This window comes from Phragmites australis, chromosome 20 (genome assembly GCF_958298935.1).
Source record: "Phragmites australis chromosome 20, lpPhrAust1.1, whole genome shotgun sequence".
Taxonomy (NCBI): domain Eukaryota; kingdom Viridiplantae; phylum Streptophyta; class Magnoliopsida; order Poales; family Poaceae; genus Phragmites; species Phragmites australis.
Window position 1 is genome coordinate 1,043,880 of NC_084940.1, and position 25,516 is coordinate 1,069,395.

General features: G+C 42.8%; 2 protein-coding genes and 2 pseudogenes across 2 annotated transcripts; 2 read left to right on the plus strand and 2 right to left on the minus strand.

The window, feature by feature from the left end:
- Positions 1–496: 496 nt before the first annotated feature.
- Positions 497–7,827, plus strand: LOC133901627 (uncharacterized). Its single transcript, XM_062343046.1, has 10 exons — positions 497–913; positions 1,486–1,522; positions 1,711–1,786; positions 1,882–1,927; positions 2,026–2,124; positions 5,769–5,837; positions 5,925–6,303; positions 6,441–6,595; positions 6,725–7,226; positions 7,333–7,827. Exons 1-10 carry the CDS (start codon positions 641–643, stop codon positions 7,398–7,400), a joined length of 1,704 nt encoding a protein of 567 aa, XP_062199030.1. The 5' UTR covers positions 497–640; the 3' UTR covers positions 7,401–7,827.
- A 2,306-nt stretch (positions 7,828–10,133) lies between these two features.
- Positions 10,134–11,529, minus strand: LOC133902293 (uncharacterized; annotated as a pseudogene).
- Positions 11,530–12,406: 877 nt separating this feature from the next.
- Positions 12,407–15,140, plus strand: LOC133902294 (U11/U12 small nuclear ribonucleoprotein 31 kDa protein-like; annotated as a pseudogene).
- Positions 15,141–15,176: 36 nt separating this feature from the next.
- On the minus strand, positions 15,177–23,199 carry LOC133901298 (protein NLP1-like). Its single transcript, XM_062342608.1, is given in 5 exon segments — positions 15,177–16,774; positions 20,741–21,623; positions 21,912–21,959; positions 22,163–22,920; positions 22,923–23,199. Coding segments are annotated over 5 exon segments (2,595 nt in total). The 5' UTR covers positions 22,948–23,199; the 3' UTR covers positions 15,177–15,893.
- Positions 23,200–25,516: the final 2,317 nt, after the last annotated feature.

The following is a 25,516-nucleotide window of genomic DNA, read 5'->3' on the forward strand; positions in this document are numbered from 1 at the left end:
AGGTTAAAGGGAAACAGACTCAGCAGATCATATTTATTGAATAAAAAGATGTTTATTTGGTTCTATTTATATGAGTAGATTGAGCTGAGTTTCTGTTTGCTTGATCGAATCTAATACCACATGAATGAATACATGAGTTGTGACTGTGATTGTTTGCTCATATAAAAATGATTTATAACACTGACAAACAGACATACCTGAATAAGCAGATGCAGAAACCTACATCCACCAGACCAGACTGTAGAGCTTCCCTCCCTAACTAAACTACGGACATACATTTACATACCAAACTAAAATAATATATACAAATAACAAAACACACTTATCTAAAATTATACTTATTCATCGAAACAACCTATTATCGTAGGATCAACCAATCAAACCCAAACAACATGAGCCTCCCAGCCCAGCCCTTTTCAGCTCAGCCCAGCCCTTCGCCTCCACCCCTCGCAAGCACAAGCGCACACGCTCCTCCTCCCCTCCACAACGGGGAAAAAAGTGAGAGAAAACGGGAAGGAAACGCACCGGAAAGTCTACCCACCCGCGGCCTCCACCCCCCAACACGCAACGCAAACCCAACGCGCCGCACAAAAGCGGGGGCAAAAGAAAAAAAAAAGAAGGGGGGCACTGCTCGCCGGGAATGGGCAAGCAGCAAGCGCCACCGGCGAGGTCCTCGGCGATGTCGGCGCCTCCGCCGAAACGCCGGAAGAAGAAGGGCCGGCCCTCGCTCCTCGACCTCCAGAAGCGCAGCCTCCGCCTCGAGAAGCTGCAGGAGGAGCCCCAGCCGCGCCGCTCCACCCGCCGGAACCCCGACCCCGGCTCCGCCGACGAGGGGGATGTGCCCGCCTCCGGCTCCGGCCGCCGGGAGAAGAAGCTCCGCCTCGTCATGGGCCTCCACGACGAATCAGCCAAGGTGGGCACCCCACCCCTCCCCTCGCGCTCTGTCTAACCCGACGCCATCCCCGATCTGAGTCGAATCCTCAACAATTCGGTCGAATTAGCGCGGAATTTGCCTAATTTGGGGCCTCTGGCCTCCGGACGCGTACGGATCTGCGAAGCTGCGCGCCGCCCGAGGAAATTTCTTTGCTATTTTAGGCATGAAAAGGCCGCATTTATTTATCTATTTATCCGCGAGGCGCAGTGGTCAACCCAGCTCAGCTCTACCTGAGCTCTCCCAATCATTTGGGAGATTCCTAAACCTTAACCCTCGCATCGGCTTGTCGTCGCAATTATTGGCGCAATTTTTTTAAACGCCCCTGTTCGAAGCTTTTAAAGACGTGCCCTTTTCGGGGTGTTTTTGTCTGCTTCTCGCGCCAAATTTCGCTGCATTTCGCGCCGTCATTAGATCTGTACTTGGTAACTGGCGCTGGTAAACAAAAGCCCCACCTTTTCTGGTGCTTTTTTCTACTCCGGGTTTTTGATTCTTCTAAAGAATTTATTTTGGATGTTTTGTTTTAATTCTCTTTTCCTCTGTTGCTGCTGCAGGGAGAAAAGACGAGGAAAGCGACGGATGGGTGTGAAGGTTGGTGCTCCTTGCTCTGTGGCATTTACTCTTCAGAGTTCCGGAAGCAAAAAAAATACCTGGACAAATGTGCACAAAGATGCCATTTTTAATTCTCTTAGTGTTGGATGCATTCCCAATTTTTCGTGTTTGATTAATGCTCCTGCCTCTGATTGTGCTGTTCGTGGGTGGATGTGTTCATTCGACAGAGCCGTCAGATTCCGGGCCCACAACACCTCTGCCGAACAAAAAGTTGTTGCTCTTCATCCTTGATAGGCTGCAGAAGTGAGTTGCTGTGCTCGCTGCTTGTTCTTCCCTCAATTCGTTCATTCTCAGAAGCAATACCTCAGATCTGAGGTGGGTTTCCTGGTTTCTTGCAGGAAGGACACGTATGGTGTATTCTCGGACCCTGTTGATCCCGAAGAGGTTTGTGTCTTAGAAGATGATGATGCTATATGTTTGGTTTTCTTGCTTTTGATTTTAGAAGCTGACCGATTTACCTGCTAATGTGCATTTATGGCCAGCTGCCTGACTATCATGATATTATCAAGCATCCAATGGATTTTTCGACAATACGGAAGAAGCTCGATAAGGGGGCATATTCTAACCTGGAGCAATTTGAGGTGGGTTTTAGATTTTGGTTTGTTTGATTGCTGCTTTGCTTTTTCCCGTTTTGTTTAAATTTTCCTTCAACCAGGCAGCAAATTGAGTGTGTTTGGTAGGTAATAACAAGCTGTCACACTTTATTCTGAAAGCTTGAATCTTTAACTTTGTTATCTTAGTTTGCAATATCTTCTGGATTACTCATCTTATCAGCCTCTTCTGCAGCTATGTGGTTTCCTTGCTGATGCTGTTTTTACCTACTTAATAGACATGTTCTAGATTCTTATTACAGTCCCAGCAGTTCATAATATTGCCATCCTCCAGCTTGGTCACAAACTCTTTGTACTGTTGCCTTTGGAGTCTCCTGTTCTACACTGGTGCACAATGCACTGCGCATTTTAGGAGCAGATATTCACTTTCATGGACTTCTGCCCAGGGATGTTGAAACACTACCGCAAATAGTTCAATGGAAGTCTGTGTATTTTGCTGCTAGTGCTAGGTACTGTCTTTGATAGTGCTCCTTGTGTACAAGATCTCGTATCTCCACACCGTTTTTTCTTCGCTATCTGAACCTTTCAAGAGTGTTGCAACAAATACATTTTATCATGCAAATGCACTTAACAAATTTATTTTAAAGGTAAACTCTAAATCAAGGTTAGTCTGGTTGGTGTCATTTCGAGTGAAGCACTGATGCCCAGGATTTATCTTACCAGTTCTATCACAGGAGTTCTAATAGCAAAAAGTATGACCAAGACTGTGTTTGCATTCAATGACCTATCCAGTGCTGTTTGTCTTGATTTGCTCCGCATATGCATTTCAACCCTAAAAATTTGAAGTTACTGTGTTTAAAATATGTAAAAAAAAACACAGAAGAAAGAAAACACCTGTTTCACCTTTGACACTTTCCTTTGTATGTTTTATTTGTTTCTAAATGCAGTGAGAATGACATGTAGATATAAAATTACTGGCATGGAGTTGTGCTAGGCACAACTATTTGGATTACCAAGCGTGTCTTTATCCTGTCTGGATTTCTTTGATGGTGCTATGCAACCTAATTATTCCTTGGGCAAGATTTATTTGGTTTTTGTGTTTCAACTGCCTGGCTGAGTTTAAATTGTATATACTTTGTACATTTGTCCTGTTGATGTGCCTAAAAGAAACTCTCAAACAATCTGAGATATGCAAAGCCACTTTTTATTTGCTGCAATGTATGGTTGTGAGCTTAGCAGCATGTTCAACAAACAAAAATAGAGATGATTTTATACATTAGAGATTAGAACACTGTGATATATGTCATTTGGCCACCAAGTCGTACTTGCATGAGATCATCTAAGGCAGCTGATAGTATTTATGGTTCTAGTACAAAAAACTAGGAAGAAGCACTGAGAATAGTATTCCTTCTGTAGTTCTGTTAGAAAAATATATGAACTCTTCTGTAGAAATAAGTGCACATTACACTATCAAAACCATAAATTTATATTTTTTAAATGGAAAAGATTATTTAATGGAAGAATCTGCTGTTAAGCGACAGATGAACATGAAACCACTGAGATGGACTGTGCACGATATTCAGTAAAAAGCTAAAATATTACCTATGAATTTCGAAGTTCTAGATACACAATAATTGTATCCATGCAGCAGTGCACTACTTATGTTACTTTGGGTTGAACACTTGCAATTTAGCAAAGCTCGTTATTTGAAAAAGGAAAGGAATAGCTTACATCCTTCCGTTTTGCAATTCATATTCAAGTAATACGTTGGAAGATGGTACATTAGACAACAATAGATGTTTGGTCTACAGAAATTCAGAGCCCACTTTAGACAACAATAGTTGTACCCTTAAAGAAATTATACCTGAAAACAGAAATGTCACATTGCTGCTAAAGTGCTAACTCATGAATTGGTGTAAAGTATGTTGAACCTCAGGTGAATTTTTCTGTTGTTTGAATGATGAGGCTGACACTTGTTAAATCGAGATGAATTGAGTTTTTGTGATGCGTGGACATGAATTTTATGCTTTATGCTACCACTTTTAAGATTCTAGCTAATGAAGTTACTCATCTCACACCGGCTTTTACCACATGAGAATGATCTGATCTATATATACTGCCAGTTTGCCACCAACATCACAGATTTGCATTTTCATTGAGCATTTTTTTTTCTCGAATACGCAAGAGAGCTGCGTATCATTGCATTAAGAAAGAAGGTTTTAGAGTACAACACACCCACACACACCCATCACAACGAGTTACAGACGCGCCACAAATAGTACAAAACGATCATGAAACTCATTAGCGCAAGGATTAACCCGCAGCTAGCTGTACGATACTTCTAGCCCTGGCCAAACTCCAGAGTTGAGCTTCTTCACCGGCTAGACATAAGACCCTTTGAACATTTGGTGTTGCACCGTTGAACACGCAGTCATTGCGGTGTTTTCAAATCAGCCAAGCCCCAAGACTAACCAGCGAGTTGAGGCCTCACTTCAATGGATTAGCGACCCTCTTATTTATCTTAACCCATAAATAACCCACCAATCATTGAACATCATATCTTCAGGTTGTGGCGAGAGGTCAAGGAGACCAAACCGCCTAAATAAGAAGAACCAGACTTGTCGCGAGAAAACACAGGAGATCAAGATATATTGAATAGATTCATCTTCCTGGTCGCATAGTGGACAACGCTCTGGATGCGGCAATCCCCTACGAGCTAAACGATCTGCCGTCCAACAACGATTGTGAACTGCTAACCAGAGAAAAAATTGACACCACTTCGGAGCCCAGGACTTCCATATGAGTTTCCACGACTCGAAAAGGATGGCCCCATTGAAGGAGTTATAAGCCGATTTTTGCTGAATATTGGCCTGATTCTGAATGCCTCCATCGATGTTCATCTTGGATGTTCGGCTGTAAGACGACATCAGTTAATAAATCCCATACATCAAGGTACTCTGCAGGAGCTGCAACAGTAAGAGCACCTCGAATATCCTGAACCTAGCGGTGATACGTCATGGCCTCCTGGATAGTGCGCTTGTTGGCCCGCCGCTTGGGAACAAGGGCGAACAAATGAGGGGCAACATCCGCGATTGCCTTTCCGTGAAGCCACCTGTCAGTCCAAAACAAGGTGTTGCAGCCATTGCCCACCCTGGAAACTATCGAGATGGAGAAGAACGCCTTGACATTAGCATGAACGGGCACAATGAAAGCAACCCAAGGCTTGTCTGGCTGCGTTTTTTTGCATCCATAACCAACGTATTCTCAACGTCCAACCGAGTGTCTTGAGATCATGAATACCAAGACCGGCAAACTTTTGGCCAAGCAATCAAACAATGCCCTCCATTTGCTTGTTTCCTTCCTCTCCATAGAACTATCACTAACGCAAGCAACATCGATTTAGAATCAATTCGCTATTGGCTCACTTTGGAGTACTGTTGTGTCGGTGTTTAGTAAAAGAGGCAAATTGTACTTTGTGCAAAGTTTTCGTTGCATGTTGAATGCATTACTTCTTACTCATGCAGTCGTGCTAGAATGTCACAAGCAAAATATTTTTCAAAAGGTCTTTCATTCTTAAAGCCTATTCTAATGTGAACATTTCTTGTTGCTTTCAATGCAATTCGTGCCTTATACTTTTATCATCATTCAATATGACCTGAACTTTCAATGTACAGGATGATATCTTCTTGATAAGCTCAAATGCAATGTGCTACAACTCACCAGATACAATATACTATCGACAGGTCAAACGTTAAGCCTACTTGTTATGGTCTTTGTATAACATCATTAATTTTGGTGCGTATTTAACATCCATATGCCATGTATTATAGGCACGAGCAATTCAAGAGATTGCTAAAAAAGACTTTGAGAATCTCAGGCAAGATAGTGATGCTAGTGAACCAGAGCCGGAACCCGAGCCGGAACCAGAACCAAAGCCACAACTTCGCAGGGGCAGGCCTCCAAACAAGAACAATGTCAAACAAAAAGTTGGGAGGCCACCAGCAGAACGTGCTACTGCAGACTTTTCTGGTGCAACACTTGCTACTGCTGCAAATAGTGGGCGTCATGCACAGTCAGAACTTGATCTGTCACGGAGGGTAATGGATAAAGCGATGATTGCAGATGTACTGAGAGCTTCTTTTGCCAATCTAAGAAATGAGCACAATTGGTCTGGCGATGGGAAATCGGAGAGAATTGAAGATTACTCAGGTTTTTTCCTTATTTTTTTCAAAAGTGTCTTTTGAATAGTTGAACGTTGAGTGAGCATTCACTAAACCAAGGACTTCCGCCCAATCCGACTACTCATTTTTCTCATAACCTTCTTTGATGGTTCACCTTTGTTCCAGGTTACGGGAGTAAATGGTCGGCAAAAGTTGGGAAGAATCCACCTCTGATGGAAGATAGTCGTCGAAGCACATATTATGAGACTCAACCATCCAGTTCAATATATGAACTGCCGGTGTCGTCCTCGTACAATGGGACGAGGAAGCTGCTAGTACCAGTTGAGTGTCCAATCCAAGTTCTGTCCTCTAAGTAGTTGATGATATATTAATATAATTAAGTCTTCAATTAACATTAGCAAATAGCAAGACATGATCACCCGCACTTTAACACAATATTTTTTTATCAGGTTGGGGTTCAGCTCCAGCAGTCCTATTCCCGCAGCCTGGCACGTTTTGCTGCGCAACTTGGTCCTGTTGGTTGGGAAATCGCATCAAGACGAATTGAACGAAGCCTCCCTCCTGGAACAAAGTTTGGTCGTGGGTGGGTAGGAGATGGCGAAGCACCAGGCACATTTCAGCCACCTTTACTAGCTTCATTCTCAACAGCAATGGCACCACCAAGCAATATAGCAGCATCAAGTGAGCATCCAACTGTTATCAATCTTGCCACTGAGGACTGTTCTGCCAGCGCAAGCCATTTGGTGGGATCCCAGACACATGCTGTGTCATATGCTTCTACCAGCACTGCTCGGAGGATCGACCCTCAAGCATTAGCGAGCCAGCAGTGTGGATCAATACCACAGATTTCAATAAATCGAGGTGAACATGGTGTGGAGATGAAGGGCAACCATAATCTTCACGAACACCCAGCCATGCAGCAAAATGTTAATGGTTTCAATGCTGTTCCTGGTGCTAAGCTAGACTCATAATTTCACTTGTTGGTCTAATCGTCCATGTCTCATGTTCGTTTTGGTTCAAAGTTTGCAACCCTTAAAACCAATTTACCTCTTTTTAGGACCAATGATATTCCCACCTGCGGCGCAGCTTGTGGTGAATCAGATGCAGACACATACGGCTGATTGAGTAGCGAGTGGAGACCTGAGCTCAACGTTATCAACTTGACATTTGGATCGCTTTGCTTCCAGTCATGGCCGTCGTCATTGGCACCAAGCGACAAGGGCCTTAGCTGCATCCTGCCAGTGGCTTGGCACCCACCAACCTTAACGTTGGAGGGTTACAGTCGCTGTTGATCCGCCGCACCGTGACTGGTGCTACACCTGTGAGCCTGTTGTGTAATTGCGTAGTTACTTTAGGATGATAGCATGCATAGATGTGTAGGTGGATTTGTTGGTAGAGGGTTGTAACAACAGCGGTAAGTTGCAGTTGGAATTCAACGATTCTGATGTGTAGAAAAACCACAGGGGAACCATCTGTATAGATCATTCAGGAGTTCAGTGTTATTACTGGTCGCAGATTTGACCGAGCATGGAATCGTGCCATAGTTTGCTCATCATGTGAGAGATTGCCGGTTTCCTCCCCGCTATATTGACAAATAAATCGTGTGCAGAGTTGAGAAGATACATCCCCGCGAGGACGAGCGACGCAGAGCACGTTGCGCTTTGCAAGAGCGACAAGCAAGGAGTAACGTGCGTGGCACAGATAAAGTGCGCATTTCTCAGCTGGAGACGAGGGATCTCACCAACACCGGAGTCACACATTAACTGTACATGCATCTTTGATTTGCGAGACAAAATGAGTGAAAATTAAATTGCAGGCAGTTTACCATCTATCTATGAATCTATCTATCTCATCGTAAAGATCGAGCTAGCTAGGGACGAGGACGCATGCATGCCGTCCTTGGCGTTGCCGCCAACTACTCCAAGTCGAAGCCGGCAGCACGCAGCTTGCGCACGTACACGTCCCAGCAGAAGGAGGAGGGGACAGCCAGGACGACGGCGAAGCAGGCGGTTAGGGCCGGGTTGAGGGCGACCCGCTGGGCGATGAGGACGGCCATGCACACTAAAACCAGGCTCATCGCGATGTGCCCCTTAGACGACACGCGCTGCAACATCTCCTCGGCCAAGTCCATGTCCTCCGCCGCCGGCTCCATCTCCGCCGCGCCGCTCGTGGTTGCGATCATGCGATGGACAGCCGATCGAGCTCCGACGTGCTGCAGCTAACGTTGTACTGCCGCGCGCCGCCTCGATCTGCCTTCCGAGCCGTCTCGATAAAGAAGGTCGACTCGCTGTGCCTTGTCTGCCTTGATTTGGTTTCACGCCTCGTGCCTATATCTAGTCAATCTGCGTCTCCACAGTTTGGCTGACTCGGTTTCGGATGTCAGATCCGATTCAGCTTTCAAACACACAGGAAACGTTACTCGGACATGGACACGGGCAGCAGTCCCAGTCCGTAGTGTCCTCGGACTCGGCAATGCTAATCTCGCGGTCGACTTGTGAAGAGATAATAAATGATAGTATTTTTTAGAAAAAAAGAAGAAGAACGCATCAGATTCTTACACTACTGTAGAAAAAGATATCTACTACCTCAGAAAAGGATATTACAAAAGATTTTTAAACCCTATCACAGATGATTATATGTTTCATCTCTGTAAAAGTGTATGTGATATCGATCTTGTTACAGACGGTTACAATTTCATCTATAATAAAGATACATACAAATAGATTTTCTATAAAACCGTCTATGAGTAATAAAGGTCGCATACGTATTTTATAAAAAATTGTTTGTGAGTAGTAAGAGTCACATATGGTTTTTTATTGAAACTTGTATGTGTAAAGTAACTCAGATTGGGCTTTTTTTTTAAAAAAAAAAATCGTCTGTGCAACTATTTCCCCTATAAGTAATTTTTATGGGCTGCCTTTCACAAATTAAACAACATCACATACATTATTTACATATCACATATTGATATATTGCTCAGAATATTGATCACATATTATTCAGAACTTCAACAAAAATATATGCACATCATAAAGATTAAGAACATCACATATATGGACAACACACATTATTCAGAACACATCATAATTTCTATATTACGTTTGGACAAATCAATTCAGTTGCTTATTTGATCTTAATATTTGCTTATTCACATATTAGACTGTTTGAATTACTATAATTGCATAATGAATAAACAAAACAACATATTGACTTTGAAAAAATTTCTTTCACATTTTACAAAATTTGCCTTTTCACATCCTCATCAGTGTGTAAGAGGCCAAAATAATGTTAATTTTTTTGAGTGATTTTAATGTAATGTCCTGTTTGATATCGCCTCAATAGCTCTAGTTGTCAGCCTCAAGCTGATTGGCCACAGTATCATCTAAACTGTAGAGGCAATCATAGTTTTCTCTGTGTTGAAATATAGTTTGTTCCCTGCTTCTCAATGTAAAATTTGAGTGCGTTGATTGTAATGTCTTGTTCCATGTTGCTTCAATAGCTCTAGTTTTCAGCTCAGTTAGTTGATACTATCATCTATAGAGGCATGTCATAGTTTCGTCTGTATGTGGCAAGATCACTGCTGAAACTTATGTGTGATTTGGCACTCTGATATCTTCTTACTCTTCGTGGTTCCTTAATTCAATCACCATAGAGATTTTTAGAAAAAAGGAAAAAATGTACAAGCAATTTCACCAAAATGTCAAAGAGAATCATTGCTCTAGGGGGATGGAGATTTGCCAGGTAGCAAAACTCAATTAAACTGCAAATCACACTACACTAGTTCTTCACCAAAAAAGTTCAAATGAACCATACTGTAGTTAAAAAAAACTATATAACAGGTCAGCACAGCCTTACTTGCTAGTCTGTCACATGGGGACTCAGTGCCTCTAGGTTCTTATATGCTATGAACTGATTCAAAGCGCTATCTAGCAGAGCCTTCTTACTGCTGTCGACCACTTTCCTTGACTGTTTGAGCTCACGCTTGACTGCAATCAGCTCGTTCTCCAGGTTCTTGATCTTCAGCTCATCCCTGACCTTCTCGAGGCCCTTGATCTTCTCCTCAATCAACTGTAGGTTCCCATGATATGGTTGAACTACTGATGGTACTAGAGCCCAGGATATCTCATCTTGTAATGGTCGAGCTGAGGGTGTAGTGTCCCCAGTTTTTGAACTGCTTCCTAGAACCAATATCATTTTCTGCAAGCAAGTATAAGTTTTAGTTTCAGTTATGAAAATCATGGTAAAAGTAGGATCTGTGTTACTCCCTGGATTGTTAGAATAAGGTTAATTGTTCAGAAATCGCTTTGGCTTTATAAAGCTGGGGAGGCCTGTTTTCTTGAAATTTTTTTTGTTCAGGTTCAGTGTTTGGTCCTGAAGATGAGTCAATTTTTTGACACGGTTTTGAAGTTCAATGTCTTTTAAACTTGTGTCATGCGCTTTGATCTGTGTCACACATTGCCCTTTTGGTAAGCACACACTTTATACTATCCTTGTTGGCATAACACATTTTCAGGGGATATCAAAGAACATATGGGATGACATTCATATGGAAAATCAAGGACATCATGTTGCCATTCATTATGCTCTATTAGACAAAGATTACAAGAAGTACCTGTTTGTGATTCTCAATTGGAGAATCAGGATGGACAACTTTGACATTCTTCGTTGTCTTCCGCTTCAGCCAGTGGCAGATCTCTGTTGACCTTCCCAACCACTGTGACAATCCCAGTATCAACATCTGCCACCGAAGTTTTGATTCCTGCAGCTCAACAAAACTAAATGCCTCAATACTGGTTAGCAGACTTGTCCGAGGAAAAAGCAAAAAGAGATGAACAGTCAGCAAACTCAAGGTATAGAGATGTGAATGCGCTATGAGAGCGATGCTGTAGTGTTATTTTAAATGGAAACTAAAAAAATTAGAAGAGATTATATGCTAAATTTTCTCTTATTTTTTTTATTTTTATTAGTAAACACGTGTCCTGTGTCTGTAGCGGGTAAGAGGCAGAGAAACTAGAGAAATAGGGTGGGTGACATAAGTAAGTAAATTATTTGAATTTTAGAAGTTTTTATTAGATATGGGAAGAGTAAAGAAATATGTGATGCGAAAATCGATTTATGTTTTATTTAGTAGAGATTAACCCTGCAACGGAGGGGCATTAGCAGATAGATGGTGATAATGGGCTGAGCTGTAAACAGGATTTGGGCCATATATAGTCGCATCTTTGAACGGCCCATTTTCATGTAGGCCCAACATAACATACAGAGCCCAAACGAAAATTCCATTGACATCTGACAAGGGGAAAGAAGAAGAGTTTTTCTAATATATTTTTTTAATATTAATATGTAAATAAATAGATCTTGATAAAAAAAATTATAAAAATAAACAATTACCATCCTCTCGTGAGGCGATTAGTCTACCGTGGCTAGCAGCTCTCTAATGGGCCGGTTACCTCGTGTGAACAGCTCTGATAGTGCCTGGTGGGAACAGTGTTTTGTCGAAATCACAATAATATTTTTCTCTCTAATTTTTTTTATATAAATTTGTGATCTTCTGTTGCTCTAAAAATCTTAATTTTTTTATGTGTTTCATAATTTATGTATAATCCATTTTTATTAGATGCACTAAAAATTATGTGTAGAATTTAAACTAAAATTCTACAAAGAATGCTACTTTTTATAACTTTTAACAATGGTTAGTGTTCCAAATACATTTTTAAAAATTTGAAAAAATTCACTAATATTAATATTATGTGATGGATTAATTTTCAAAATTATTTTTAACACTATGTTATACGGTGAAAAAATAAGTTACTTTGTAATACCCTATTTATATGCATTTATACCATTTCATGTGAATAGAGTATTACAAAAACTCACTTTTTAACCATATAGTCTAGGGCTGAAAATAATTTTAGAAATTAGTCTATCATATAAGATGAATATTAGTGATTTTTTTTTTAGATTTTTGGAAATTTATTTGAACCCTAACAATTATTAACAATTATAAAAACAATCTTTTTTAAGAATTTTAGTTTAAATTTTGCATATGATTTTTATCGAATCCAAAAAATGGGTTGCACATACGAACAAAAACTTTTAGAATTTTAGGTAAACAGTGTTTTTACGAAACAATGTTCACTATTTATTTGAATATTAATGTTAGAAAATATAAAAATAAAAAAACTCGAAAGAAGAATACGAGCCGCAGGCAAAATGCTCGCCGGCGGCGGCAAGGCTCCGACTCCGACGGAGAGGACGACAGCTTCCTCTACCGCTACCCGCTCCCATCCGCCGCCGCCGCCGCCGCGTCCGCGGGAGGTGGCAAATCCAGGGGCGGCGGCGGGGGCTCGGGCGGCCTCGCGCAGTCCAAGTCGACGGTGTACGTGTCCAACCTGGACTACGCGCTCACCAACTCCGACCTCCACCCCCTATTCTCCCGCTTCGGCCGTGTCCAACCGAGGACGCCGCCGCGGCGGCGGCCGAGATGCGCGGTAAGGTGCTCAACGGGCGCACCCTCTCCGCTTCCATCGCCTCCGACAACGGCCGCGCCGCCGAGTTCATCCGCCGCCGCGACTACAGTGACAAGTCGCGACGCTACGAGTGCGGCGAGGAGGGGCACCTCTCCTACGAGTGCCCCCGCAACCAGCTGGGGCCCCGCGAGAGGCCCGCGCCGTCCAAGAAGTCGCGCCGCGGCGGCGCTGGTTCCGGCCGTGGCGGCGCTCGCGGGGGCGGGGCTTCGTGGCACTCGGACGACGAGGATGCCGCCGCTACGTTCGAGGACGATAGGTGGGCGTCGGTGGTGGACACAAGGGGAGAGGCGGAGAAGGCGGTTGGGAAGGAGGAGGCGAAGGTGGCGAGGAAGGAGAAGAAGAAAGGCTACTTCAGCGACGAGAGTGACGAGGACGACGACTAAGCTTCAGTACATGGTCCTGGCATTCTTGTGTTTTTGTAAGAGACCTAACGTGATCAACTGCTTAGTGTTTGTATCATAGCCTCTTGAAACTTAACAAGCTAACTAATGACTAATTCTTGTCACATACTTCGTCTCGTTGTCACTGTAGTTGTTTCTGTGATTACTAAGCTTATTGGTTATGAACAATGCCCCTGGTTTGGCTACTATGACCCGTTGAGAAAATGGTCATTCAGACAAGAAATAGATAACTGTTTCTGAATGTTAGATCTATCTTATGCTTTTCATAACTGCTAGTCCTCATTTTTATATTCTGTCTAGGAGTATGACTATTGTATACTGATGAGCAATTGCCAGAGCCCTGATTTCCATGTTTTTGTTAATGCTTCTAGTAGCTTGGTGCCACCTATAAGATGGTTGCTAGCTGTGTATGCTTGGTTGAACGCCATCTTGTATTCATAAACCAACACTCTTAACTGCTCTTCTTATATCAGTATATTTTGAATTCGTTTCTCTCTTCTGACTAAATCCTCATATTTCATTAAGGTACATTTGTTACAATAAATCACTGCCAAGGCTCAGGGGGGACAAATAAGGCAGCATATTATATGTGGCTTGTGTTGAGAGTAACTCAGAGATACGACTCAGCTTATACCTGAAACGGTCTCAGATCTGAATACATCTTTTTCAGTTACCCTCATTTAAGAAATAGACAAAGTTCATTCATAGAAATCATATCAACATTTGATGAAACCATTGCTTTTCTGTTGCTCTTTCTTGCTTTTTCTAGTGGATCACAGGAGTGTTTTCACTTCTGTCGATACAACTTCAAGTACAATTGGGCACTTCAATTGATATCTCAATAAACATCTGCATCTTGAACGTTGAAACATAGTTAGATTGGTATTCAGGCTTTAAGGTATGCAGTATACAGCTAAATGGAGTTGAGCATGTGATTTTTCTTGTGGCATTGTTAGTTCGTTACTACATCCATTTTGTTTACGAGGAAGCATGCTGTTTTCAAGGACAATGACTGGGAGCTTTGTTGCTCAGAAGAGAAACAGCATATTCACAGTTACTTCGTAGAAATAACCAAGTGAGTCTGCTAGAAATATTGAGAATGGTTCGAATGTACAATGTTGGATCCCTCGCCTTAAACTTGACCAGCAACTCTATGTTGTCAGGTACCAGAGGTGCTGAAATTTTGTTATAGATATCCTGGTTTGGAAGAAGTTGAAACTCTAGACTGTCAGTTTGTCAGTGCTAGTGATGTTTGGGCTGGTGATTTCGGAAGATACGTATGATAAGCTTTAGTGAGTGGCACAGAAGTTTAACATGTCTTAACTACTAAGGTGAAAACCAGTAGTATTATTTCTTGGGTAAGAATCTTGACTTCTGGGAACAGGAGAGATCCTTGAGGGCATGAGAAGAGGGCTAATTAAGCAGCAAAAGACAAATGCACTAGCAAATCTATTTACAATCTCTTTTTTAATTGTTGCTACTGATATAGTCACCTGGTTGCTTGCCTCGTACTTTTATATTCTGAATTGTCGTATCAATTCTAGAATCAATTTATTAGTCGCTGCATTTGAGATATGCGTGATATGATATGGCATGATGTTGCTTCTACATTATTTGACCATGCTGGTATCTCATGTAGAAGCATATATCTGATATGAACAATGTCTTAGTGAGAGCATCTAACCTGTAGATCGTTGCTTGATCTGTGTGGTGTGCACAAATATGGTACACTTCATCTACCCTTGTATGTTTCATTTACTGCACTACATACACAGTATTCTGGTTGCTGTGTACTTTGGATCATCAGCATGGGCAACATGAAAATAAAATGGTTACCTATTAACTTGAATTAATTTGTTGGAACCAGTTGCATTTTTTATGTAATAATGGCATTAGTTGCTTTCATGTGCAAGTTATTATAGTGGTGACATAATCTAAATTGTATATTGATACTTGGCATACCAAACAGTTCAGAAAGTAAAAGCTTATTAAGGAAAAACAATCTGTAGTGTCTACAGCAGCAGACATTCTTTCCAAAGAGGCCCATCATGTGGTATGAGTGTACCGTACATTTTTTTTTTCTAGAAGGACAAACAAATTGAACAAAATAAGTATCCTATCCTCCAATTTCTAGAACTAATCCTGAATAATTGCTGCAGAAAATTGCATTTTCATTTTTCAGGAGCAGAGCTTCATGTCCATTGAACAGGAGAGCATGCTGGTTACTGAAGCGAGGAAGGAATGCTTTAATGTCCTCTTAAGGGATGGCTGTAGATGATCAATAATCTGAAAGCAGCAATTAGGGTTATTCGTATCGGTATCCCAAGAATCAAAATATACTTGGAGAGTTATAGCGAACTTGATTTATACATACTTCACCCTATCAACCCAATCAACTGCATTTTCTTTCAGAGTTTCACGTGCATCGGTGAGAGTATTTACAAGCAATTCTTACTTTCTTCGGTTTATCCTAATTCCTAGAATTGACTTTCCCATAGTCAAGTACTCTAATTTGATCATCAGTTTCCAACCTGAGCAACAGATTGAAGACTAATCCATCTAACAGCAGGACAGGGTCCAGGTGGTACCAAGCACATGCTGCAAACGTGGACTTTCAGTTTCCCCGCCTCCCTGTAGCTGGTAGATTTCTGATCAAATCCCATAAAGTGGTGAGGCTCATACTGTCTTCATGAAAGCCCATTGTGACCAGTAGTGACCCTTGTAGCTGGACTAGCAGCTAGATGAACTGAAATTTTGATTGTTTCCATATCTGCTAGTTTGTATACATGAAGGCACTCTTGTAAATCTGCATCACATGTCATTAAAACCCACTCTGAATCATCATCCAAGTACTTTAAAACCAACGAACTTGTGTCTAATATACTCAAACGTTTTGCTATCTCATGCATCAGTTCATGAAAGTCGCACTCGGACTTCAATCTGAATCTCACCTTTTCTGAGCCAAATGTGGCCTTTACTCTCATATTTGCATCTGCATTCTGCCTGGGGGATGATGGGCTTCGAGAAGAGTGCTGTCCACCATTAGCCTTTCCAGTAACATCCTGTAGAAGATCTATCGGTGCCTCATGAACTGAGAAATGCTCATATAATGAAGTGTTTTCTGTTTGCAGAGTCTGAATAGGGCTGTGTTTTACAGGATTTCCTGACGCCATCAGATCAATTACAGTATGTGGCGCATGTTTTGTCTTTGTCGCTCCACCACTGCAGGAGGGGCTTGAATCAGAATTGTGGCTGCATGAAGAGTGTGTGTGTGAAGTTGATGGCACATTGGTTCTTGACTTGTGTTGGTGCTTGTCAAAGTCGCTAAGATTGCTTTGATTAGTTGGAGGGACCGTGACACTTCCTGACAAATTGTTGTCAGATGACATGGAGGTGTTTGTGAGATCCTTGTACAGGGTGTTGAGCTGAAAAGGTGTCTCTGCTCCATGAACTGAATCAATGATTTGTTGAAGCTTTCTTAGAGAGTGGTCTACCTTCTTGATCTTTCGTGATGGCCAGCGGGTTATACCATGCTGCCTGCATATTCTTTTGAGGGTTGTAGGGCACACTGTGGGGGAAAAAAGTGGTGAGTATATTTGCCAGTAGATCCAACACATATATAAGCATACTGATACTGTAATAAAAAATGATATCACAATCTGGAGATGCAATGTACACATGATGAGGATGCTGCATGCCCTCTTTTGTCTGGAAGAAATAATTTTACCTATGTTGACTCATGAAGCTCCAAAACCATCTATTCTATTTCTGGGAAGCTACAAAGCATACCATTATGATAACTTAGTTTATGTGCTTATTTTTGGAAAGTGTGTTTTCCTACGTGTACTGTCATGCCATTATGATAAGTTAGTTTATGGGCTTAAGGGTGAGATGTCGCACCATTTTCTTCCTCTCCTTTGTTTTCTCTCTGTCTCTCTCCTTGTCGCTGCCATGTGGGTCCCGTCTGTCAGCTCCCCCCCCCCCCCCCCCCCCACACACACACCAAATTCCCTCCTTTGCCGTCCGCCTGTTGGAAACCTGTCGATTCCGTGCTTGAGTAAAGGGAGGAGGCCACGCTCATTTGGAAACCGACGCCGCAATGAAGAAGGTCGTCAAGCCGGATTGATTTCGCGAAGGAAAGTGGACGAGAAAAGAGAAAACCGAGCCCAATTTTGCCGCCGCTATCATTATTCCTCGCCGGCCAGCTCGAATCACCCTCTTCCCTCTTTAAAACCCAAATCAAACACTTGGTCGAGCCTCCTTGCACCATGCCTCGCTCAAAACCCCTTTCCCCGTCGAGTTTCCCTCACCAGAGAGCTTTCGCGCTTCCACCGAAGCTCCACTACACCCCGTCATTGTCGCCGGACCTCTCTAAGCCTCCCCGACACCGCCCAAGTGCTCGATGCCATCCTCCGTCCGGACCTCGTCGTCCACGACCGATCGCCGTCGAGTTCCGCCATCGTGGCCGAGCTCCCGAGGCTGCCGATCGTCCGCCGTTGAAGCCCGTCATCGCCGAGCTGCTCTGGTCTTCCCCGACGTCCCACGACCCTTCAAACGAGTTCGTCGTCATCAGCTCGACCTCCTCCACCATTCACTGTCGTCTCCTGAGCGCCGCAGCGACATCTTTGCCCTTCTCCGACCATCTCCCGCTGCGCCCGCTCGTCGCCGTCGACTTCCCGCGCTGGAGCCAAGGTAGGTCGCTCCTTTGCTGTTCGATCTTAGTTTTCGGCTAGAATTGGAGGAAACATATCCCTTCACATTAGGCGATCTTAGCCGTCCGATCCAAGATCAATGGCTCCGATTTAATGAAGTACCCCATCAGCTCTGTTGCCTAGTCAGCATGCCTCGTGGCCGCTGCGGCCACGTAGATGTTTTTGTCCTGCGTGGCGGTCCAGTCAATGTTTTCCCGCCAAGTAAGCAGCCCTTTCAGCCAGTGATGTCAGCGATTGCGTAATAAACTCAATTTTCCTTTAGAAAAATAATTCCCGATAATTTGAATATTCCGAAAATAGGTTTATTTATTAGAAAAATTCCAAAAAATAGAAAATGCTTTATATAATTATTTAATATGTTTTTAATAGGTTTTCAATTCTGTTTTATTTCTAAAAATAGTTTTAAGGATAGAATAAATGTTTTTATTTTGGAAAATAGTTTAGAAAATATATATTAATTATGATAATATTTAAAATGAATTATTTGATAAAATAAATATTTTTAATTTGTTTTATTTCTAGAAAAATACAAATAAATTTCATAAAATTGTTTTAATCAGTTTTATGCTATAAAATAATTCTACAAAATTTTAAATAAACATTTTAGGCCTTTTAAAAATTAGGTTTAATTCCAGAAAATAATTTTGTCGTTTTTAGTTGCTTAGAAATTCGTTTAGCCGTAGTTTTTGCTTCGTTGCTCTGATTTGGGTGATTCTTGCATATAAATCTTCATGAAATTGTGCTCTAGCTTGTTCCAGTGTTTATTTTATGTATTTGCTTTGCTAAGTGTCTGTTCTTAGTGATGCTTGGTTGCTCGTTTGTAGACGAGTTTGTTTCGGAGGCGTTTGAGAGTATCCAGGATCAAGACTTCGGGGATTTCAAGCAACTCAACGGAGAAGGCAAGTGTTATGAACATATTGCACATACTTTTGGAAAATATTTGTTCTATAAATTGCATGCTTGCTAAATATGTTATCCCATTGTTAGGGTTTACTAGTTTTCCTCAATCTTCCTCATAGCCGTAGATTGGTTTTCGTGTTATGGGTAGAATGTGCTTAGTTGAGTTGGCTCATGGGTAGCATAGACAATTATGTTTTGGTTAGTAATGATGAACTGCTTAGTTGAGCTGGCTCATGGGTAGCATAGACAATTATGTTTTGGTTAGTAATGATGAACTTTGGTAAAGGTGCTTAGTCTAAGATAGTAGGGTCTGGGCAAGTTGGCATGTTGGTTGACCTGTGGATGTGTTCCAGGTAGAATTGTTGGCTTTCAGATATTTGATTATTACCTTGTTGTTAGGTTGATAGTGGTCTTGCCCAGATCATGTTAAGGATCGGTTTGTTGAGCGATCACCCGTGAAAACAGTATAATTACAAGTCTGGTATGGGACGGGCCTAGCTCAGTAATTCGCTTTTCTCTCAGCATTGTGAAGATCATTTGGTGGTACGGGGATAGAAGGGTATACTTCCTGGAACCGTAAAGCGCAAGAGGGGGCTTTTGGGGTGGAACTCCACTTATGTACAGCGGTGAAACCTCAGTGGGTCAACATGTGCTGAGAGAGGCGTTGGAAAGGCTTTGCAGTGTAATCTTAGCCGCACACCTTGGAAGTGTGTAAGTGTTTAATCGACACGGGTAAAAAGGAGGACACGTCTTGTGGGTAAAGTGCATGACCTCTGCAGAGTGAAAACTGATATATCAGCCGTGCTCATGGTTATGAGCGATATGGACTCCTCACATGATTAGTCGGGTGGTTCTCGGATTGGTTTTGGGTTGGATTTGGTGGATCACAGTGGTGGGAACTGTAATTCCAGTTAGCTTTGTTAGAGGTGATTGTAACCTTGGTTATGGAGCAAGGTGGTTGTAACCTTGACTCTTATCTTAAGAAATCATTCACATAGAAATAAGTTGTTTTTAATAACTGTTTTACTAATAAAATGGCGTTTATGCAAATAAAACTTTGAGTTAAGCCTATCTTGACTTTTGGCCCACATGTCATAATTTTTTCACACTTGTTAAGTATTTTATATACTCACGCTTACTCTCTCCTCCATAATCTTGTTGCTGCTCAGAAGGTGAAGACTACGGGGACTTCCTATAAAATGGAGCTGAGTTCTAAGCAGATGACTTTTCAATCGATTACCTGTGGAGTTGAGCGTCGTGCTAAATTTATTTTTTGCTGTTGTCTAATCTTCTTTTAGACCTTTGGGTCATTGATGCAATAAAGTAATGGTAATAATGGATATTATGTCTACTACTCACTTATGACATCACTACGTGTATGTAATTTGATATTAGAATACATGTAGTTTACATTCGGTTTGAGTCTTAAAACCGGGTGTGACATGAGATCAACATATTAAACATTTCAAACGCTGCTATACAGCTGAGTGTTTTGTTATGTCAAATTGCTTTTTATCTGTAAGCAATGAATGAGACCGTAAGAGAGACTGATCAATTCTAGGCTATATACACTGTCTGCTCAACCAGCCAAAAACCATAAAGTTGACTTTCTGCTGTGCTATACTTGCATTATATCTCTTCATGTTCATGCGTTTTCCATATATGGGCCTGGTGGTATACTATACGTGGGAAATGAAACACAGATCACGACAATGGTGATAAGAATGTTCATCTTCTGATTATAAGATGCATGTGATGGTTGACTTTCTTAGGGAAGATAACATTTTCTATTGATCAATCAGTTTAGCATGCTGGTTCCATGGCTTGTGCTGCTATGTTTAAATGACTGATGGTATTTACTGAGGCAGTAAAATATTCATAGCTGAATCTTGCATTTATCTGATGACTTGTTATCTACTTACCTCCAAGGCTCCTTGCTGCATCCTTCAGGCTACCAGCGAAGTACTGTCGAAGAACCTGCAAGCTCACGGTCTTCTCCGCCTTTGTACGCCTTTTTGTTTTGCTGCCTTCTGCAGTTGTCTGAACACCAGCTAGAGATGGACCCTGCCCTCCAGGTGATAACATTCCATGCATTCGCAATGCAGCTAACTCTGATTCTTGTTGTGAAGTTTCTGCTAGACTTGTCCAAGATGCCTCCCCTCTATGATCTGTTGAGTTGTCTCCCAAGGACAACTCAATTTTGTTCTTCCCCTGAGGAGTAAACGAGTTCAGCTCGTTCATTTCCAGCATCGCCTCGTCTTCCATCTCCTTGTCGGTGACCACACGTAGAGTTTGGCAAACACTTCGCATGGTGCCTGACAAGGAGTCCAGCACTGCTTTCTGCTCCTCCAGTGCTTCACATTCTGTTGGCAGAAAGAATTCCAGCACAAAGTCTGCTGTCCCAGTGCGCGTGCACCGCAACCGGATCGCCACTGCACCTTTTAAGTTGAAGATCTTAGCATGGTGAGACAATGGGTAGTCCAATTTAGTTGAGGATCCAATGTCCGGCAGGAAGCATGGCTGATTTGTGATGAAGGCCTTCCCTGCCACCCCCTGCCCGCGCAGCAGGTGGTGCTCGGAGCAGGCCTCATGGAAGCCCTGCATCTTGGCTTCATTCACAAAGCATGCTTCATCAATGGTGGAGATGCAGTACCGGTAGTTCTCGTCGGAGTGTCGGCTGCCCCGTTTCCCTTGTTGAGCACATGTTACCCAGGTCTGAGCTAATGGCAGCTTGTGGGAGAGGCAGGCTGCTCTCAGGACTTCCAATATCTCTGGTAGAGCATCTTTGTAGGAAGCACTGCTGAACTGGTCGATAATCAACAAGAGTGGCCATGAAGTCATGAGAAGATGTAAGTATCCTCGTTTTCTGTCTGTGTCTTTATCTACTCTTACTTTTATGTTTGAGTTGGTAGATTGACAATTACTTTCTGAAAAAAAGCAATTTTAACAGTAATAATGCCAACAGTAAGTGTTGGATTGCTGTCTATTATCATTTGGTATATGCAGGTACTATTGTACTAAGCTTTTTAGTTCTAACTTGCCAAAACCCAAAGCTGTAAAACAATATGAGTAGATTTTTTTTTTGCTGCTCACCTTTATGCGTGGAATGCTTGAAACTTCTGTGCTTCTCAGATTAACTGCCTGCAAAGAGCACTGTCATTAGGAAAGCCCAGACCTGGAAACACTCAATCATTTCCTACTGCGATAATTGTCATGTAGGTATTGAAAGCCCAGACTGCGCTTTTTTTTCTGCACTAAGCTGGTGATTTGATCTCATAACACACTTGCATATTATACTGCTGGTTTTCTGAAATTTCAGGGACAGTGGGATTGAGGCATCATACCTGGAGAGCACTGCAGATGGTGTTGAGCTCAGAGGTGAAGTTGAGCTTCTGCCTGGTCATGATCAGCTCGATGACGCCCAAGCAGGAATAGCTCCCCTTCTCGAACACCGGCAAACCCATGGTGCCGTGGACGTCGAGGTACTGTGCATGGCTGACCCTGGGGTACTCGTAGCTGGTGAAGTACCGGACGTCCGGCGACCACTCCGGGAGCCTGCCGATGAACACCCTCCCCGGCAGCCCCGGCGAGGTCCCCGACGGCGCGACGTCGGCCGAGAACTGGAACGTGGTGGACACCTCCCTGAACCGGATGAGGCTGTCGGAGCGGTGGTCGAGCGTGAACGGCTGCTCGCTCGTCGTCAGCACCAGCTTCCCGTCGTCGCCCTTGACCGGCACCCACAGCTGCACGAGGACGTCGCCTTCTCTCTGCGTCTCGCTGATGTAGGACAGCGCCTGGCTGAACCGCTCCCGGACGGAGTAGGGGCTCGCGCCGCCCGTTTGAATCCACCAGGTGCTCGCGGCCGGCGTCGCGGTGGTGGCTGTTGTTGCATCAGCCGCGAAGAAGGTTGGTGGAGGAGAAGCCAGCGAGTTCGGCGAGCGTGACGCCACGTCGAGCCAGGCGTTGTCACCGGACAGCAGCTGCTCGAGGAGGTCCAAGTCGACGGCCGCCGCGCCTTCGGAGGGGGTGCGTGCCAGGGAGACGCTGGGCAGCTGGGGGTCTCCCCCTTCCATGCAGGTAAAGCTCCCTTCAGAATCTGATCACATGGTTCATCACCACTGCACTGCATCAGTAACAACGATCACAGCCCTGGAAAATATAGTCTTTGGAAAACGATAACAAGAGCACGCTTGAGCACGCAAGTCACAACACTTCTCCACTCCTGCTCGGGATCAAGAAGCACAGCTCCATGTCCATGCACATCTTGGGCAAGGAAACCATTGGGTAGTAGCTCAAGGAAACCATAAGGGTACCAGGAGAGAACACATCTTTTTCAGCAGAAAGGGAGCAAAGGAAGAGATTGATAGAGAGGTAGTAAAGTAGCTCACTGTTTTTAATCACACGCCTCCCTCCCTTGTTGTCATCAAAAAGAGGGCCGGCCTCCTCTCCTCTTCCTAGCTTCCACCGAGTCGCTAAGCTCTAGAAAAGTTTGGGTGCTTCACCAGAACACCTCCCACCATTCAAATCCATAGGCATCTGGATCCTGCTGCTGTAAGATGGAAAGGAAAACTACAAATTTTGCTTTGCTTGGCCTGCCTTGGTTTGTCTCTGCCTTGGTTTTGTTTTGCCCTTCTTTTTCTGGTTTTGCCGTAGGCTCGTAGCAACAACAAAGCTTATGGGGCCACCACTGCATTTTTATTTTCTTTATTTGTTAGAATCTTTCGCTCTCACTGGGGGGCCCAGCCACGCCATGCAGGAATCCAACCAGACCCGCCTCCATATTAAAGTCAACTTGTATGGGTGATTACGCAGCTTGAGACAGATTCCTTAGTATCAAATCCTCTCCCTTTCACAATACCATGGGTAGTATGCAAGGTGGGGAGGGACTGAGGAAGGCTGTTTTTCCGTATTGAACTACTAATCACCTGTACCCTTGATTCTCAAACTGTCTATCATGTACAATCCTAAAATCATAGTAGATTTTAGGATTGTACAAAAGCATTAGTGGTACATGTTGTGATTATTGCTGATAGCTTACACATTCTATGAAGGCTGTTGGTGGAACCAGTCCATGTTGGTTATGGGGCCATAAGCCAGACCACTAGAAGGTAAGCAACAGGTCTAACCTCAGTGGTCACTAATAGAAGGGGATCAAGATTCAAGGGTGGTGTGCTGATTGGAGATTCTAACATATATTGGTGCAGGGCCAAAGAAGATTTGTCCTCTATACGCAAAGAACGGAAAACCACAGATTCCCACTGCAGGCGTCAGCTATCATCTGTATTTATCCAAACTAAAAAGGAACATATTTCCAAATGTATATCTAAAAAGTGCTTCGGTACTTCTGGTAAAAAGAAGGGACAAAATGATAAACTCCACACTAGATCGTAATACAATTATGAGCTGTGGGGCTCTCTGGCACCAAATTATTTTAGCAGTAGATGCTTTATGAGCTAACAAAAATTTCCTAGAGATCATAGAAGCATTTGCTTGTTTAAATATACTTTGTGCTTGCTCCTAGGATTGCGGCTTGTAAAGCTACACGCGTACAGCCAGATACTTGTCTATTTGGGATTGGTTAGTCCTCTAGTTGAATCATCTATATACTGTGAGATGTCTACTTCGATTGTATTTTCTGCAGTTCTTTACTTGGGAAGACTGAAAAGGAGGAGTTATTCCAAGGGCAACATTATTGTTGTTTTGGTGGAGGTACATGTGATCCGAATATCAAAGTCCAATTTGAAAGGTTTATTTCATGATATAGCAATAGATTTTTATTCCCAAGTCTGTTCCAGTTTAGGAAGGGCTTTAAAGATTGTGATCGTGATTCTGCGCCCCAATCAGGGAGGAAAGCAATACTATAGTGCTTTGATTCATTATTCCATGACATGTACAGCAATCTTGACGCCTCTTGGCGATGCAACAAGCCAGCAAAGTACAAGTGTATGCCTTGTATTTTATACAAACTTTGAACCTTTTCTAACCTTTTCTCCTCCCTTTTACATTTTGAATGTGCATCTGGTCTTTTGATCTTTTTTTTGGGTTAAATCAGAGATCATTTCGATGTAATCTAGCTTGTGATACAATCTTTTACATTTTGTGTTCGTACTGAGCTAATCTGTTTTCTAGTGGCCATCATGTGCTTGTTTATGATGCACTTGTTTGTTGCTGCGTAGAGAGGTGCACATTGCTCGGATCAATTGGATGAAGAGTGGAAGACACTCGTTGGAAAATGACATCAATGACAAAGTACCAGGCACCAAGAATGCTCATCTCTGAGGTACTTTGGCATCACTCAAATGAAAACAAATGGAGTGCACACTTTTCTTCGCTTGCTTTTCCCTTTTGTATATTGGTTCAGTCACTGTCATAGAGCTTATTGCAAATAGATCTATTTGCTATTGCTCATTGTTTGACCAAAAGCTTTGGGTTTTGTTTAGTGGCATGCCAATATACCATCAGCTCCCCTCCACCAGCTTTGGAGGTCTTCTTAATTCCTGCCAATCAGATACCGTTCTGGTTGTTAAAATTCTCCGGGCCCCACCCCAAGGGCCACCTAATTTTTGGGGGCCATGAGGAGTCACCAGCACCATGGATTCAAATCGGCATGATAATATGTAAAACTATAGTAGGAGCATTATTTCCTAGCAATGAACACTAGCGTGAAATATTTGCTCTCTATGTGCATCTTTTGCATG

What these genes read in the sequence shown, in the direction of transcription:
- LOC133901627 (XM_062343046.1), top strand. Translation starts at nt 641, where the DNA reads ATGGGCAAGCAGCAAGCGCCACCGGCGAGGTCCTCGGCGATGTCGGCG. An exon ending in CGAGGAAGCTGCTAGTACCA is followed by an intron (nt 6,596 to 6,724) that starts GTTGAGTGTCCA and finishes TTTTTTTATCAG; the next exon opens with GTTGGGGTTCAGCTCCAGCA. An exon ending in TGGTTTCAATGCTGTTCCTG is followed by an intron (nt 7,227 to 7,332) that starts GTGCTAAGCTAG and finishes ACCTCTTTTTAG; the next exon opens with GACCAATGATATTCCCACCT.